The 18,318-nt window shown below is 31.6% G+C and overlaps 1 protein-coding gene across 2 annotated transcripts; it reads right to left on the reverse strand.

The window, feature by feature from the left end:
• Window positions 1-2,733: 2,733 nt before the first annotated feature.
• On the reverse strand, window positions 2,734-18,010 carry LOC143065109 (uncharacterized). Of its 2 annotated transcripts, none has more exons than XM_076238460.1 (10): window positions 17,888-18,010; window positions 15,907-16,013; window positions 14,076-14,221; window positions 12,792-12,953; window positions 8,565-8,695; window positions 5,104-5,206; window positions 4,357-4,488; window positions 3,780-3,862; window positions 3,447-3,533; window positions 2,734-2,901 (listed from the first exon to the last, which is right to left on the reverse strand). In XM_076238460.1, exons 1-10 carry the CDS (start codon window positions 17,899-17,901, stop codon window positions 2,811-2,813), a joined length of 1,056 nt encoding a protein of 351 aa, XP_076094575.1. In that variant the 5' UTR covers window positions 17,902-18,010; the 3' UTR covers window positions 2,734-2,810. The 2 variants fall into 2 exon arrangements, with proteins under 2 accessions (XP_076094575.1, XP_076094576.1); XM_076238461.1 differs by lacking the exon at window positions 17,888-18,010 and adding an exon at window positions 17,158-17,176.
• Between the last annotated feature and the right edge of the window lie 308 nt (window positions 18,011-18,318).

The raw sequence follows: 18,318 nt of genomic DNA on the forward strand, positions 1-18,318 counted from the left end.
TCTATACTTTAAGACCATCGTGTATTATTTGTGAAGTTGATACGGAATATTTATCAACAAGTTCTGGGTACCTTCCGATGAACTTTTTTAGAAAAAGGACGAGACGTTCTTTGACATACCCCTGGTTCATCAACTTTCTGCTCAGACACTGGTGACGTTTTACAAAGTCTGAGTAGGAGTTGATGAGTTTCTGACACAATATTGAAAATTTTCGATTTTCGATTTTTAATATGCTTCAACTTCGTATTCCAACTAGCGACACTGATTGGTAGACGAAACGCGTTTCTATAAGCCTTAGATCTTTGAAGAGTTTTTACAATTATAGATTTATTTATTTGTTCCTGGTTCATATCTCGTTTAAAACATCACATTTAAAATATTTAGTCAAGAAATAAAAAGACCAATCTAGCAGCGAAAACTATATTAATCATAGGACACAAATATAATATAGGCCAGGACCATAGCGTATGTTGACCTTCTGTATTTTCATCTCGCCCTGAAAAAGGCAATAGTAGTATACCCTGTTAAATAGTCATGGATCGACTTAATTGATACAAATAAGGGTAAAAAAACAGAGGGAAACACATTAACAACGGAACAACAGAAACACTGAACTGTTACAAAAACAAACACCAACATAGATAGAAACGAACTATTTGATTACAACTGCCATATTCCTGACCTTGGTACAGAATATTTCAAGAACAAATAGTAATTTAAACATGGCTATCCAAACCTCCCGCTTATATGGCAATTTAAAAAATACCGCTAAAATGACAACATTACGTGACAGGAATACAGAACACATAAATGCAAGAACATTTAGGATAGAGAAATATACTAATACACAACATAATGATACATTTCAACATGTAAACCACAGAATAACAAACGAACACCTAAAATTAATTTACAACAGTACACAAGTACGGCACAATAGAATTATAAACTTGAGAAACACAAATGTATCAACGCCACAAAAAGTGACGTCACAAGTAAATTTTCTAAAAAGGAATACTAGTATAAAATTGGGATTACGTTTGTTATGGTGTTATTTGATTATTTTCTAACCATGCTTTATATTTAATGAATGGCTGTTATTTATTTTGAATTTATTGAACCATAAAATTAATTTTTGACTCTTCACATTGAATAATCCGCGAAGCGGATTATGTTAAATGTGAAGAGTCAAAAATTAATTTTATGGTTCAATAAATTCAAAATAAATTATTGCCATTCATTATAAATAAATTTCTATCAAAAATAAGGCTCAAAGATGTATATTAATACGAATAACAACGTACACAGGTGTTTGCGTATGAATACACAATGTTAGAGTGGGCGTGTCGCCATAAAATTGATAACATTGAAAATAAAGCTAATTCTTTTAACCAATCAGAAGACAGAAAATACACCAAATTTATTTATAGAAATGTGTTATTAATGGTGTAATTATTTGTATTTCTAACCATATCCGTTTTTCGTCTAAATCAAACTGTGTTAAAACAAACAAGTCCTGTGCATATAGATGCTACAAACTAAAAATCCTATAAATGAATTAGCTGATTAGTTCTCTTTACTTTTACATAAATGTAGAAAATAAAAATAGAATTAAAACCACAAACGATAAAATATATCACAATATCCAACACAATTTACGAATGAAACATCATAACTAAATCCAGCTAAATACACGAACGTTTGCATGTATAAATTCCTAGACATATCTAATAGCTATGCGATTTCACACTCGGCAATGCAAACTTCATATTTAGATCACGTTCTGTACTTCACAAAATGCATGGTTTTCATTGTATATCGTATACTGTTTTTGGTGTTCAATTGAACAGTTTTGTCAGGACTGTAACATTATAGTCTGACCCTGTCTAACTTTACCATTGTTATGGACCCTAATATACATATGGCACGTTCATATAAAAAGTAAAATCACAAAAATACTGAACTCCGAGGAAAATTCAAAACAGAAAGTCCCTAATCAAATGACAAAATCCAAAGCTCAAACACATTAAACGAATAGATAACAACTGTCATAATCTTGACATGGTACAGGCATTTTCTTATGTAGAAAATGGGGGATTAGACCTGGTTTCAAAGCTAGCTAAACCTCTCACTTGTACGAAAGAAGCATTAAAATCCACATCGGATCAGTCAAATGTGCACGATCCAAATACCTCATCATTCTTAACATTTGTGCAATTTTACTATCATGAAAACTAAGAAAAATTAAAAAAAAAATGATCCCTTTGAGATAACAGTGTTCTTACATTTTTTTGTAAATTTAAGTTAATTTAGTTTGTAAACACTTTGTAACAAGCGTGACAATTAAATATCGACAAAGTTTTCTGACAATTTTACAATGTAATACAATTTTATGAAAATGAAAAACCACAAATATACTGAATTTCGAGGGAAATTCAAAACGGAAAGTCCCTATTCAAATCGCAAAATCAAATGATAAAAAACATCAAACGAATGGACAACTGTCATATTCCTGACTTGGTACAGGTATTTTCAAATGTAGAAAATGGTGGATTGAACCTGGTTTTACAGCGCTAAACCTCTCACTTGTATGACAGTCGCATCAAATTCCATTATCTTTACAACGATGCGTGAAGAAATTGTCAAAATAGAGGTACAGCAGTCATCACCATGTCACAATCTCAATAAGAACCAAAAAAAAATATTTAACAAAGAAGCATACAAAAGCATAAATCAAATTTAACAACCACGTTTATTGCTTACTTATTTTTGTATGTTAAAATCGAGTTGTGAATGTAATTACTTGTGAATTAATTGCTTTTGTTAAGTTTTGCTATGGACTCCCGGTACTGTGCTACTTCTGCACCTTCCCAGTGTTTAACTGACAGTGGATCTAGATATCTGAAAAATATTTAATAAATGTAAAAAAATGGCAATTTTTATGAGAAGACATGCATTTTCATATTCTTAAGTACTTTAAAGCCTCGGGACGTGAAATTAGAAAATACACATTGCTTTCTTAAATTAAGAACAAACAATAGAAACAGTGAATACAAAAAAGTTCTTTACTCTATAATACCATTGAAACACGTAAAACCATTTTAAACATTTCAATTTTTCATACCAAAGAACAAAAGCAATCAATGACAACTAGTTGAAAGTAAAACTACTTAACATGTTGACATCATACAGTCCTACACTCACATGCTGAGAAATAATCAGCAAAACTACATTGACCCCACAGCTATATATATATATAAATGTATTTTGTATTTTTTGACTTGCTGACACAGTGTTATTTTGCAAAAGATGTTCATTGAAGTCATTTTTACTTTTCGTATGTATTGATAACGTATCTTGATCTTAAACTGTTATCTTGCACAGTTTTGTATAATGTAAAATTATTTTGGTTTTTTATTTCTTTCTTATTTTTTTGCTTAACTTACGTTTTGATTACATAACTTGACACCTGTTTCTCCTTTTCCGTTAGTGGATTGTATACTGAGTCAAGGTTCTTTTTCATATTCTCTAAACTAAATGAAAAGTAATGGACATATTGTAAGAAAAATCACTTGATATTGAACAATAGATACAAAATAAATTATTGAATATTCTTCAACTACATCTATGAATTGTAGAAATATATAGACTCTTGAACTCCAGAAAAGAGAGTAGCATCAATGAGTTTGATGAATAATAATTTTTCTATATTTAGTTAATTTTTGTCAAATGACAATGATTCTGTAAAACATCAAATCTTTTAAATCCATCTTTCCTACCTTGCAGAACTGACCAATGTTGTAGCTACTTCTTGTTGTAAAGTAAAAGCTGTTGCTATTCGGGAAATATCTACATTTTGTTCCTTCGAAATACAAAACAAAATACAAATCAGTTATACATAATAAGAATACGATTGATTTATTGTTGGTTGCTTTACGCCGCAATAAGAATAAGAAGGCATGTCATGGTTCTTAATGGACAAATATCAACCAGAAACCAAAATGACGTGGATACAATCAATTGTTGTTCACCGTGTGACCCTTAAAAGCGAGAAAATCCCAGGCATACCGTATCGTTATATCACAACACATTTAAAGAACAAACTATTGGAAATTGACTATTTGACGAAACACAGATATCAACTAATAAAAATGAAACAGACACAAGTACAGGTCTGAGAGTACTGGTATCATTAGTTTATACCATAACAAAACATTGATTTTAAAACGGTGCAATTTTTAAAACGGAAAGAATTTATCTGTAAATCATATTGCAACTTAAGAAATAAAATGCGTCCTGTAAAAGTTCGTAGCAACTAGTTGTTTTCGATATTATGTAAATTCACAATGTATTTACCTTACAGTACTCTGCACATTTCTTGCAAGCATCTTTTATTTCAGGTAATGCAGGATGCCATTCTGGAGGTCCTCTATTAGAAAGTAGCCCCATACCAATAGGCGAAGCATTGACAATACCAATACCCTTTTCCTATTAAAATACAATGCCAATAATATTGATGGTTCTTGTATGATATGAATTAATACTTTGAAATATTTAGTATAATGCATCCAGACTACCTCTTTGTTATTGTTGGTATTTACTTATATGTAGCATAGTAAATATTGATATTGAGACTTTCTGAGTTTTTTTAATACTTTTTTTTTTGCATATATCCATATTTTCATACGACAGTTGTTATACATTCGTTTTATGTGTTTTAGCTTTTGATTTTACCATTTGATTACGGACTTTTTGTTTTGAAATTTCCTCGAAATTCGGTATTTTTTTATTTTTGTTTCATGTTTTCAGTCTAAAACAAATAATTTAAGATTTTCTTATACAATATTTTCCAGATAAAGCATAATATAAATGTTGTTCAATAACATAAAGTTATAAATAAGTTTAAAGAAAGATAATCTACTCTTTAACAAGGATAACATACAATAAAAGAAACTCCTTTACAAAACAAAACAAAAACCCCAATCAGACTCAAGTTTGTGTTTATTAGTGAATGTGAAAAGAAACGCCTTTGCAGTTTAATTAAGATACTTGGAATTGGAATTGGTGACCCATATCTTGGATGAGTAAAAACAGTTTTTATACCTGAAAATATGGAATATAATCCACCAGTGAGTTATCGTACATACATGCTCTACAGTATGTTAATACGGTATCAATCTTAATAGTACTTTTATCTATCACTGTTCTGAAAAGCGAAAAAATTATAATGAGACCATTTAACATTCCAAACAAATTTTTAAAGTTCAAAATTAATATTGCAAAATGGTGTTAATAAAAAAAAAAAAGTTTGCAGTACAAATGAATGATACATTTCAAACTCTACCATTCTCTTCCATAACAGAGGTTTTAAGTATCATAAAGGCTTATAGGTTTTAGTTATTTCTATTTTTTTTCTTTCCCTTTTGGGTATTTGTTACAAAAGAGCACAACAACACTAGAAGTGAACACATACAGTAGCTTCTATTTTAGGATTGAGTTATGCGCTTTGTTTAAGGTAATTAGAATTACACTCAGTCTAAATGTGACAATACTGAGATGAATGAAATGTCAGGTTCGCTGCTGTAGACGACTTGGTTCTGTCAATTTGTTGTTACTTTCATATATGTAAGGGTTCGCTGGGTATATTGTACTGAATTTTGTATTTTCAGTACACTTCACATCACCTATCGTCAAACAATGGTCGTGCTAAAGTAGTTATTTTCTTAATTGACTGCTCAGCAGAAACAGTGATAAAAGGCAACAATCGGACTGTGTCGATACAACTGCTGTTAGTGGTTTCCTCTACTAGAGTATCTACAGCCCAGCAGTCAACACAAAACTACACAAAACACCTTACAAATATAGATTTATTTCGTCTTCTAGCCATTGCTCCACTACTAAATTATCTATTCTTCTTACCAGTACACTTGGTACAATCAAAAACCTGATAATAAATAGTTCAAATAAGGCCTTCGAAAATAGTGGAATTAATTACTTTTGGAGTGTCAAAAACTCGTTGGAAGTACTTGATAAATTGCATGCTTATCTTGGTGATTTTGAATCTGTTCAAAGTTTTGATTTTTCTACCCTATATACCACATTGCCTCACATTCTCATTAAGAAAAAAATCACACACCTAATTAAATGGGCATTTAAAAAGTCAAAATGTGAATATATATGTTTAAATTCTTTTAGGTTATTTTTTAGTAGCAATAAACAAAAAAAAAACTATGTCAATATGTCAATTGGACATGCTTTGATACTATATCTGCCCTTGAATTTTTACTAGATAACATTTTCGTTCGCTTTGGAGATTCCGTATATCGTCAGGTTATCGGAATTCCAATGGGGACTAACTGTGCACCACTTATTGCGGACCTTTTTTTGTATTGCTATGAGTTACAATTTATGACAAAAATCAGCAAAGACCCATCGAAACAACATCTGATACACAAATTTAATAATACTTTTAGATATTTGGATGATAGTTTGGCTCTCAATAATGACGACTTCAGTATTTATACTAAAGAAATTTATCCTGTTGAACTTACTTTAAATAAAGCTAATACTAACAATGACCACTGCTCTTTCCTCGATCTTGATATATATATCATTAACGGAAAGCTTAATACTAAAATTTATGATAAAAGAGATGATTTCTCATTTCCTATCGTTAATCATCCATTTTTAGACGGTGACGTTCCATTGTCACCATCTTACGGGGTTTATATATCTCAACTTGTACGATTCGCTCGTGTATGTAACAATGTTTTAGATTTTAACGAGATAAATTTATGTATTACTGAAAAATATTACACCAGGGTTTTAGATATCACAAACTAGTCAAAACATTTACTAAATTTTATCATCGGTATAAGGACATCATTCGTAAATATAGCTCAACATGCAGACTTCTTATACGTTCAGGTATTTCACATCCAATATTTTATGGAAATATTCCTTATAAAGCAAAAAAATGTCAGTATTCACCTCAGAAACTGACAAAACCTTTAAATAGACTTATTAAGAAGGGATATAGTTACGATACCGTTGTCAAGTCACTAAAGATTGCATATTTTGGCGTTAATATTGATTCACTTATAGGGTCTTTACATCGGAACTAAACACACTTATTATAAATAAACCAGTTGTTGGCATGACACGGGTTATGTTCTTCTCATATATGTTATGATGGTATGATACTAAACCCCTCACGGGGAGGATTGTGCCTGATATTCATATGATGGCGACATAATTTTTCAATCAGTTTAATTGAAGTCTGGAGCTGGCATGTCAGTTAGCTGCTAGTATTCTGATGTTATTTATGTATTATTGTCATTTTGTTTATTTTCTTTGGTTACATCTTCTGACATCAGACTCGGACTTTTTTAATTTTGATTAATTTTAATGTGCGTATTGTTATGCGTTTACTTTTCTGCACTGGCTAGAGGTATAGGGGGAGGGTTGAGATCTCACAAACATGTTTAACCCCGATACATTTATTGCGCCTGTCCCAAGACAGGAACCTCTGGCCTTTGTTAGTCTTGTATTATTTTAACTTTAAGTTTCTTGTGTACAATTTGGAGTTTAGTATGGTGTTCATTGTCACTGAACCAGTATATATTTGTTTAGAGGCCAGCTGAAGTACGCCTCCGGGTGCGAGAATTTCTCGTTGCATTGAAGACCTGTTGGTGACCTTCTGCTGTTGTCTGCTCTATGGTCGGGTTGTTGTATCTTTGACACATTCTCCATTTCCATTCTCAATTTTAACACTTCGGTGATGACATGAATTATCATTAATATTGGGATATTTATAAATTGATTGTGTAATATTAACGGTACCAATTTTCCTGCACAAGATGCTCATTTCGACAATTCATGTCTCTTCAGTGATGCTCGTGTCCAAAATAATTGAAATCCAAAGCTTATATAAAAGATGAAGAGCTATAATCCAAAAGTTCCAAAAAGTATAGCCAAATCCGTGAAAGGAATCAGAGCTTTGCATGAGGGATATACATTCCTTAATTTAGAATAATGTCTAACATTTTGTTTTTTGAGTTGTTTTAAAACTAATGATTTGCTACCCCAGGAATAGATTACTTAAGCTGTATTTGGCCTTACCTTTCAGAATTTCGACCCTCGATCAATGGTTTTAATGTCCGTGCGCCTCAAGTACAAACTAAAAGCCTGATATCTTGAGGGTTTTTTTTTTTAATTGTCAGTGCATTTATACGTTTGTTCCATACGAACATTACATTATATGTTATGTTGCTTTTCAAAGTTTTCTTTCTATTAACAATTGTTTTTAAATCTGATTTAAAATTCTTGACTGAGAGCATTATATTAGAACATGTAGTTTTAATGACGGGATATCTCGGGTAAATAAATGTTAAACCAACTTAACATACGCCTGAAAGAAAGAAAAAGATAAGCTAGAATAAAATATCTTCGGATTATCAGTACACAATTTCATATGGTAACGATATTGACTAACGCCTTTGTTATGAAATACGCACGGATACATTTAAAAAAAAAATTAAAAAAAGTACTGTAAAAAAACTCACCTAAAATTTTCTAAAGGATAACCTGTTATGCCAATAAACTTTGCCTTTCCACTGTCTTTGATTTTCTGGAGAGCTGGTAGTGTTTCATTGATAATTATGTCTAAATTAGGCGCAAATTCCATGTCGTGCACCTAGAATACATGTACATAACTTTTCAAGACCATACCCCTAGATTTTAATACCAAAATATAAGTTCTATTTCCTCATCCTTATCAATAAGTATACATATCATTTAGTGATTGCATAAGGTCTATCTGTTAAGTATGTACATGTGTTAAAACGTAAACTGACCGTAGAGTAACAATACTAGTATAGAACATGTATTGCGGGTATCTCGGAATCATTTTGAAATACTGTAACTCGAATAGTTCATGGTTGTCACTGTTGTGGTATAAAATTCAAGAGCATTGAGGACCCAAAATTCCAAAAAGTTTTGCTAAAACTCGAAATAAGGACAACTGAATAGTTTAAATTCTATTTTTGTTTTTCTCCTTTCACCAAAATCATATCCATAAATAAAGGCAACAGAGTATACCGGTGTTCAAACAAAAACGTTTTTGTGTTCTAATTAAGATTTGTATTTCAATGGTCAGTATTATACTGTATTATGAAGTCATATATATGACAGAATTATGCAAAACAAAAATACTATTCGATTGTGTGAATCAGTTCATAAATACTGTACAAAAAATCTATACACATTATAATTTGCACAACATTACAATTTGTACACAACATACAAATTGTTTATTTTTTGGCATTTGACATTCATGCTTACTTCTTTTGTGAAGACCGATTGATATTGTCGGTTCCAAATGAAAGCTTTGTCTATGGCAGTGTTGAATAATCTTTTTAGTCTTTTGATAGTGTTATCCCAGCGCTGGTTTTTTTTTCAGAGATTTCGTTTTCTTCATTATAAATCTAATTAAGATATAGAACTGTGATTTTTTTATACTTCACTATATGGAGTATGACGAAGTCAGAGTTCAAAATTTAATTAGATTGATTTAGTGTGTGGAAGATGCGTTCATCAATCTACCATTCTTTTATGTTTAAACATATTTTATTGTTCAAAATGACAAAAGGATTAGACACAAGTTCTACGACTTAGTAACGTCTTCTACCATTCTTTTGTTCTCTCTTGACAAGTTATTTAGTCTGCCAGATGCTTGTAAATATTCACATTTTAGTGAGTGCTTGCATATAATATATCCCAGTGAACTTGATATAAAGGATACTACCGCAAGTATAAGATATAATTCATATCTTGATCTCGTCTTCGATATTGTCACAGATCTAGAATCTAAGACAAACGTAATGGCTTTAGCTTTCCAATTGTCAACTCACCCCGATTCATTGTCCACTATCCCGGGTATAACTTTTATTTTGTTTCCTAATGAACTGTTGCTAATAAGGAACAAATCCTGTGTTTTCTTGCCGGTTTGTTTACTTCCTTTTGGTTCATGACATTTTGGTTTAGGAAGCGATCTTAGCTGATGTCTTGCATTCAACGGGACCCTGTTTTACTAAGTATTATTTTACAGTTTCATATTCCCAATGATATTGACCAGTTTTAAGTCTGCCCAAGCTATACACATGATCCCACTGCTATCCTGGACATGCTCGTGTGGATGTGAGAATGCTATTGAATGTCTTCTTAATCTCAATATCGGCGGGATAATTCTAAACGCAGGTTGCTTGAGCCTGTTATTTTGGCTTATAGTATATGAGTTCAAAGTTTCCATTTATTTTTATTCATTCTGGTCCAAAATATATATCATAAAAAATATTTCCTAATCTGTTTAAATTTTCTGTTTATATAATATTGAATCATTCGAAACACTAGTGTTTTTCTACCACTAGTATAGATTACCAAATTTTTATTTCAGGATCAAAATTTTCTATTAACGCCAGACGCGCGTTTCGTCTTAAAAAGGCTCATCAGTGACGCTCGAATCAAAAATGATTGAAAGGCCAAATAGAGTACAAAGTTGAAGAGCATTGAGGACCAAAAATTCCTAAAAGTTTTGCCAATTACAGCTAAGGAAATCAATTCATGAGGTAGAAAAGCCTTAGTATTTCATAAATTCATAGTTTTGTTAACAGTTAATTTATAATTATGAACATATCAATGATAACTCAAGTCAACAAATAAGTGCTGACTACTGGGCTGGTGATACCCTCGGGGAAATAAATCTCCACCAGTGGTTGCAAATAAACTCATCATAAATACCAGGATCAAAATTTCATATTTATGCCAGACGCGCGTTTCGTCTTAAAAAGACTCATCAGTGACACTCGAATCAAAAAATGTTTAAAAGGCCAAGTAGAGTACAAAGTTGAAGAGCATTGAGGACCAAAAATTCCTAAAAGTTTTGTCAAATACAGCTAATGTAATCTATTCCTGAGGTACAAATGAGTGAATTTAAAGGACAAAAGGTCATTTCAAGAATTGAATAAAATAAATTTGGTCTTACAATTAAACTCTTTTTTTTTTTTTGGCTTCGTATAGTTTTGTTTATATTGAATTAACCTTTTCACTACCATATATCGTAAAACATTTTATATGACAGTTGTTTTTCACTCGTTTTGTTGTTATGTTTGATAATTTTTGATTTTGTCAGTTTTTATGGATTCTCTTTTATGAATTTGTCTTGCAGAAGACAGATTCAACAGGGGTTACGAAAAATGTAATATTAATTCTATACATTATGCGTTCCATCGTTCGTTTCTATGGACGTTGCATTGTTGTTTGTTCTTTGTTGCACTTCTGTGTTCTGTTATTTCGTTGTTTTTCCTCTTTCAGTTAACGTGTTTCCCTCGGTTTCTTTTTGTAACCAGGATTTTTTTTCTCTCAATCGATTTATGACTTTTGATCGGCGATATGCTACTGTTGCCTTTGTTTATACCCTTTATCTTACCTGTATGATATCAATGTATTCCAACCCACGTCTACGCTTAAGAATAACAGTACTATAGTCGTAGCGGAGACAGTAAAACGGAAATATGCGACCGTCAAATCAAAATTGACGGTTTCAACTCTTCAACTACAGTACTGTTATTCCGATTATAAATTATAATGCATTACAAAAAAAAATAATACGTTAGAGCTTGAAAACATGTATAAATTTGACAAACAAAAATAATCCACGAAACTTTTAAATAACTTAATGAACAATTTTGGCGCAAAGACGTCATGACTGAACGTGACGTCATACAAATGAAAACTTACTAACTGGAGGTTATAACGTTACCTCTACGATTCAAATTCGGATAAAATCACATTAAAACGGAGAATTAGAGTTAAGTGTTGTATTATTTTCAATAATACTAGAACACACCCGTGATATCGCGGGTCCGTGACTGAATTAAAGTATATAACTATGCGCAAGCCTTATCTTAGTATTAGTACTGTCATCTGATAAAGTCATGCCGATTATAAGATACACAATTTTCTCTGCTTTCAAATCTTTCTGTTTGAACCCGTCGAACTGGAACTTATCAATTATTGTTAATATTAATTATTTGGAAAACAAAAGGTCCTGAAATGGAGTATTTTTTTAATCAACAGCATTGTCCTATATTAGTTATAAATAAAGTTGAATTCTTTGATTCGCTGTTTTACGTCATGCCCGCTAACAAATTGAAACTTATTTTTAGTCCAGATTTTTAGTATTCGTATTGTTATCTTAGAAAGTCTTACGGATTAAAATACTACAATAGGTAACAATTTGACAATTTAGTAGTGTCAACCCTGTGATTATGACAGGTGTATATAGCATATTAATCCTGAATACACCGTTTGGTGGTGCGCCTGTCAGATGCGGAACGTACAGATAAGGTAATAGGTAACAGGTGATTATACTATTGGTATCGGTATCGGACTCGACCCGGAACTTCCTAATTATTGGCAATATTAATTACGTGGAAAACAAAAGGGCCTGGAGTGGTGTAATTTTTAATCTACACCTTTGTACTATATTAGTTGTATATAAAGTTGAATTCTTTGATTCGTCGTTTTTACGTGATGACGGCTGACAAATTGGACCTCGTAATTTTAGTATTATAGATTATAGTAATCGAATATTTGTTGATCCATTCAATTCAAAACGGCGGGCCCCTTCTTAGTTACGCCTGGTCAACTGTGGATTTGACGGTAAGTTCTAGCCAATGAAAAAGATTGTTACATAAAAATTGCATTAGAATATGTATTACCCTTTATCTTACCTGTATGATATCAATGTATTCCAACCCAAGCCTCTGTAAACTCTCGTCTACACTCTGTATTACCCTTTCTGCTCTGAAATCAAACATGTTCTCTACCTCTGGCTGATAACGTCCCACTTTTGTTGCCAAATAATAAGATTGTCTTGGAACTGATGGCAATGCCTAAAATGATACATTTTTTTAAATGCTCCTTTTTGTACTGAACATGCCATTCTATCATACTCCCGATTTTTATTCAATAATATTCAAAGTGTGGTAAAACAAAAATATTATAACTCTGCATGCATTAGGAAATTGATTGTAAATGAAGAATTTTGGTATTGATATACTATCTTTGACAGTCTATGTGGGTGTTAAACTTTTCGTTGACTTTTTTTTTTTGCACTGGGTGTGGATTCTTTGGTTTTGCGCCGAAGGTTGCTGTCTCATCGACATATCACACCTAAAACTTTGTCACTTTTTTGTAGTTTTATATAGACAAAACGCGCGTCACTGCTGATGGACGTTTATCGTCCCCGAGGTTATCACCAGCACAGTAGTCAGCACTTCGGGGTTCACATGAATATCAATTATTTGATAATTTTTATAAATTTCCTGTTTTCAAAACTTTGAATTTTTCGAAAAACTAAGGATTTTCTTATCCCAGGCATGGATTATCATAGCCGTATTTGGAACAACTTTTTGGAATTTTGGATCCTTACTGCAGCTTTGTACTTGATTTTGCTTTATAACTATTTTGATTTGAGCGTCACTGGTGAGTCATATGTAGACGAAACGCACGTCTGGCGTAGTAAAATATAATCCTGGTACCGAACTATTTTGTCAATTTGTTTTGGTTTAAAATCAATCCTTTGTCCTTTGTCCATACTGTATAGCATTAGTTGTTGAATGTAAAAAAAAAACGTTGATTACATTTGAAACACAAATGCCTGCTCCTGCCTGTATCATATCCTTTGATTTGTTCTTATTATATGGTTTCATATTCCATTTGAGGAACAACAATTCAAATAATATGTATGAATGGATGCAGTTTAAAACAAGAATTCAAATAATTGAACAGCTCCTTCTTAACAATAATTTGGAAAAGATATCATTATACACGCAATGTATTGTTAGTGTCTTTGTCTACTATCTACAATTATACTTAACCTTGTAGTTTATAAAAAATAATTTCATATGTATATCTATTTCGAGTTTTTTTTATTATAAACGTTTACGCTGTTGTAGTTACATAGCTGCTAAAAATTCTATAAATGTTCTCTTCCTTGTAAAAAATTTGCCTACCTTGCCTAGAACTGTTTCTGATTTACCATGACCATACCAAGGAGCGGTGTCTATATAGTTGATTCCACTTTTAAGGACGAACTCAACAACTTTCTGTGACTCTGCATCATTAGTTTCATGAAAAACGCTGCCTAGTGAAGAAGCGCCTGTTTTGAATTACAGAAATTATTTGATTAGTATTTACCAAATACAAAAATGTACGAGTAATCCAACCGGAAACGTATTGTGGTATGCATGATAGGTTAGATAAAAAAAAAAAAGATAAATCTACCACTGAATATGCGATATCAAACTTAGATATGAATGAACTCATCATAAATACAAGGCTGAAATATTAAATATTTCAGAAGTGCGTTTCGTCTACAAAAATAAATCACTATCAATATAATAGGTACGTGCAAGGTAGGTCGAGCAGAATAAAGTTTGGCAAATTTGCACTGTCACTGACTAGAAATAGTTATCAAAGGTACCAGGCTTATATTTTGATTCGTCAGACGCGCGTTTCGTCTACATAAAACTCATCAGTGTCGCTCAAATCCAAAAAATAAAAAAGGTCAAATAAAGTATGAAGTTGAAAAGCATCGAAAACGAAAGATTTTACCAAATTTAGCTAAGTTAATTTATTTCTGGTTGAAAAATCTTTAGTATCTTACAAAGTTTTGTAAAACAAATTATTTTTAATTATGACTATATCAATGTCAAATCATGTCTACACAGAAGTACTGAATACTGACTATCAATGCCACAAACAATAATTACGAGATATCTACCAATGAATGTACGGCATCAAATTTGGAAATGAATGAACTCATCATAAATACCAGGCTAAAAATTTTGTATGAAAGACGCGTGTTTCATCTACAAAAGAATCATGAGTGACGCTGAAACCCAAAAATTTAAAAAGGTCAAAGAAAGTATGAAGTTGAAGAGCATCGAGGACGAACGCTTTTGCCAAATACAGCTTAGCTAATTTGTTCATGGGTGGAGCATATATAGTATTTTATAAAGTTTTGTAAACATTTTATTAATAATTATGACCATATCAATGTCAATTCTTGTCTAGCTTATCATGGACGAAGCGGTTGTAACCCAACTCATCATAGATGCCATGCTTGCAATTGTGTACGTCGGACGCGCGTGTACAACTCACAATTATAAGACATGGATTCTACGCCATAACCAGGATAACTTTTTAAGTTACAAGATAATGAATAATACCAAGAGCGCATTTAGCTTTACAATTTAAAAGGTCCGTAGCCTATGTGTTGCTTTTAATCATTTGAAGCGTTAGTGAACTGCTAAAATGTTGGAGAGTTGCTAATAAATTACGATATACTCTAACACAAATAGGTTGTGGAGCAGATCTGCTTACCCTTCCGGAGCACCTGAGATCACCCCTAGTTTTTTTGGTGGGGTTCGTAATGTTTATTCTTTAGTTTTCTATGTTATGTCATGTGTGCTGTTGTTTGTTTGTCTTTTTCATTTTTAGCCATGGCGTTGTCAGTTTGTTTTAGATTTATGAGTTTGGCTGTCCCTTTGGTATTTTTCGTCCCTCTTTTAAATAGGTTATGCTTTTGATTTTAAAATTTTTCAATTGTGATGTGATTTCCTTGGCATTTTTTCCAGATAAGGAACCGGACCAAATTCGAGGACAATAAAATCTCTTAAGCAAACATAGGTTTAGCACTTCTAGCAAACCACTTCTACAAACACGTGTTTTCCTCACAAAACGAATAATCACCTGTTTAAATGATATATCGATATTTGAGGTATGATACAGACTTACTTCATCTTGAAAGTAAGTATAGTTAGGTGTCATGACAATACATACCGTAACTGAGAACTGATACTTTCATGCCAGTGTTGCCCAAGTCGTTATACCTCATCTTTGATACTGAATCCCCATCATGGAATTCCTCGACAAAAGTTTCTGGAAACCTGAAATGTTCAATTTATTTATTTAGAATCTCTATTTCCTAAAACTGCTTCATTATTCAATAGAAGTTTTTAATTGAAGAATGTACAAACCGAGAAACGTTTTAAACGAATGCTTTATAGCTGAATGTCCATCAATGTGCACCATCAATGGCTATTATTACAATTTCGGTTTGGGTCAATACTGAAGAGACATGAGATGAACTTTTTACTGTAAGAGGTATTAGCTATCAATTTGTAACAACGATCAATCATTTTCGAATCTCGCATAAATAGATTTATATCCACAGAATGACTGGATGTCCCTTAATTTACAGTTAGCTTGACAGTAAATACGATCAAAGATATTCTCTACATAAACAAAGGTCTTTAGATTGATTTTATGAAAGAAAATGGTTTAGATTGACAGGCAGTAAATTATTTGAAGTTCTAGGATTAGACAATCTCAAGATACTGTATAAGATTGGGAGTCTCCCTTTTTATCAGTTCTAATAAGATACTAGTAACGTATGCAATGGCTCTTTTTAACTGCTTTTCGAATCCTTTATTATATGAGATAACATTTCAATATTAGAAAATAGCTTCATTTAAGGAACAATTTATCTTCTATTAAACAGCTACTTGATTAATTGCCTTTATACGTCAAGTGTTATGAATCGAATAAAACTGAACCGTTACATGATCAGGATTTGGTCAATATTTACATCTGTATACATACTGTACTTATAGGTCGTTATACGGTGATTTAAAAAGATTATTTTTTGAAAGATGAATATAAAAAAAAAGTTTAATAGCAAACAAAACGAACTTCAAGGAAATTTCGAAACGGAAAGTTCTATATCAAAAAGCAACCAAAAGCTCAAACACATCAAAACGAATAGAAACAACTGTCATGTTCCTAAAGACTTTTATTTCATTACACTTATATTGCTATTCATATATCCATAATAGTTGAAATGTAAATTAAGTTGTTACTAACATACGTATTAAAATGAATAAGAAATACATATATATAGGACATAAAAATGAAGAAAAAAACCATCAACTATAGGAAATTCAATATTATGAAATGATTCTAATTTGCTTTAGTTAATAATAATGATGTAAAAATACTTGATTAACAATGCAAAGTAAAGGAAACACTCACATGTATGTTATATATATATTCTAATACTATTGTAAATAATAATATCCGTGTATGTCAAATTTATACATGTGTTATATGAAGCAGATGTACCGCTGATTTTCATCAGTAATATATATTGATTTTCTGTATTTATTCTTGATGTGCTAAATTACGTTCCTTATTTTGAGTCTTACTATGTTTTAATATATTGATTTGTATTGTTTATTTCCAGAATAAACCTTCGACAATGTTATATATCAACAGGTGACAGACATGCACTTCCTCAAATCTTCTCGACTAAACGGCTTATATGACTCTCAAAATGCTGTAAAAACTGAATTTGGCGAATACAAATACATAACAAAACTCAGTTACAAACAGCTTTATAAATTGGGCTTTTTTTCAAATTTTATCGTGTTTTGTAATCACTGCAACATTAAATGAACAACCCCCGTAAATTGTTCGGACAAATTGTTTTTGTCTATTTATATATCAGGATTCTTTCGTTTTACTGTTAACCTCCATATGCACGTTGTCTGGCATAGTACTTTTTGTTTTTGTTTTGTATATCAGTGTTGTTTTTCTTCAATTCTGACAAACCTGCTGCTACGTGCAGTGTTTTCGTTAACAGAAATCTGTTTTCTGACACTCATGTTTCAATCATTTTCATGAAAAATGACACGTAATCAATAGTGCTGTAGTATTTTCTAGACAGTAGAATATTAAACCAAACACAAGTTATTTTGCTTACCGTTTCGTCGTCATTTTTGAACATGTATGTTTATAGAGACTTTATCGTGTTGACTATTTGATAATCATTTTAGATATCCGGTACATTTATCTGTCTGATAACAATTTCATATTTACAGTGTAGTTCGCCGAATGAAGTGTACTTAATAAATTCTTTAATGTGACAAAAACTAGTGTACATCTGGTTTCAATCATTATTTATTTAACATGTTGTATAAAGCCAATCTTATTTGCTCTAATGTGTTTTTCCAACTTAAATTTTATTTTGATTTGTAAATTTAAAATATTAAAATTGATCTGACATTATCCAGTTATCTAAATCTTTTCTGTTTGCATGACCTATGCATCCACATTTATTGTATCTTATAGTATAGTCTTATACTCGGATGATCAGTCTGATTCGGCTTGATGAAAAGGTAAACAACATCCAGC

Source organism: Mytilus galloprovincialis, chromosome 2 (genome assembly GCF_965363235.1).
Source record: "Mytilus galloprovincialis chromosome 2, xbMytGall1.hap1.1, whole genome shotgun sequence".
Taxonomy (NCBI): Eukaryota; Metazoa; Mollusca; class Bivalvia; order Mytilida; family Mytilidae; genus Mytilus; species Mytilus galloprovincialis.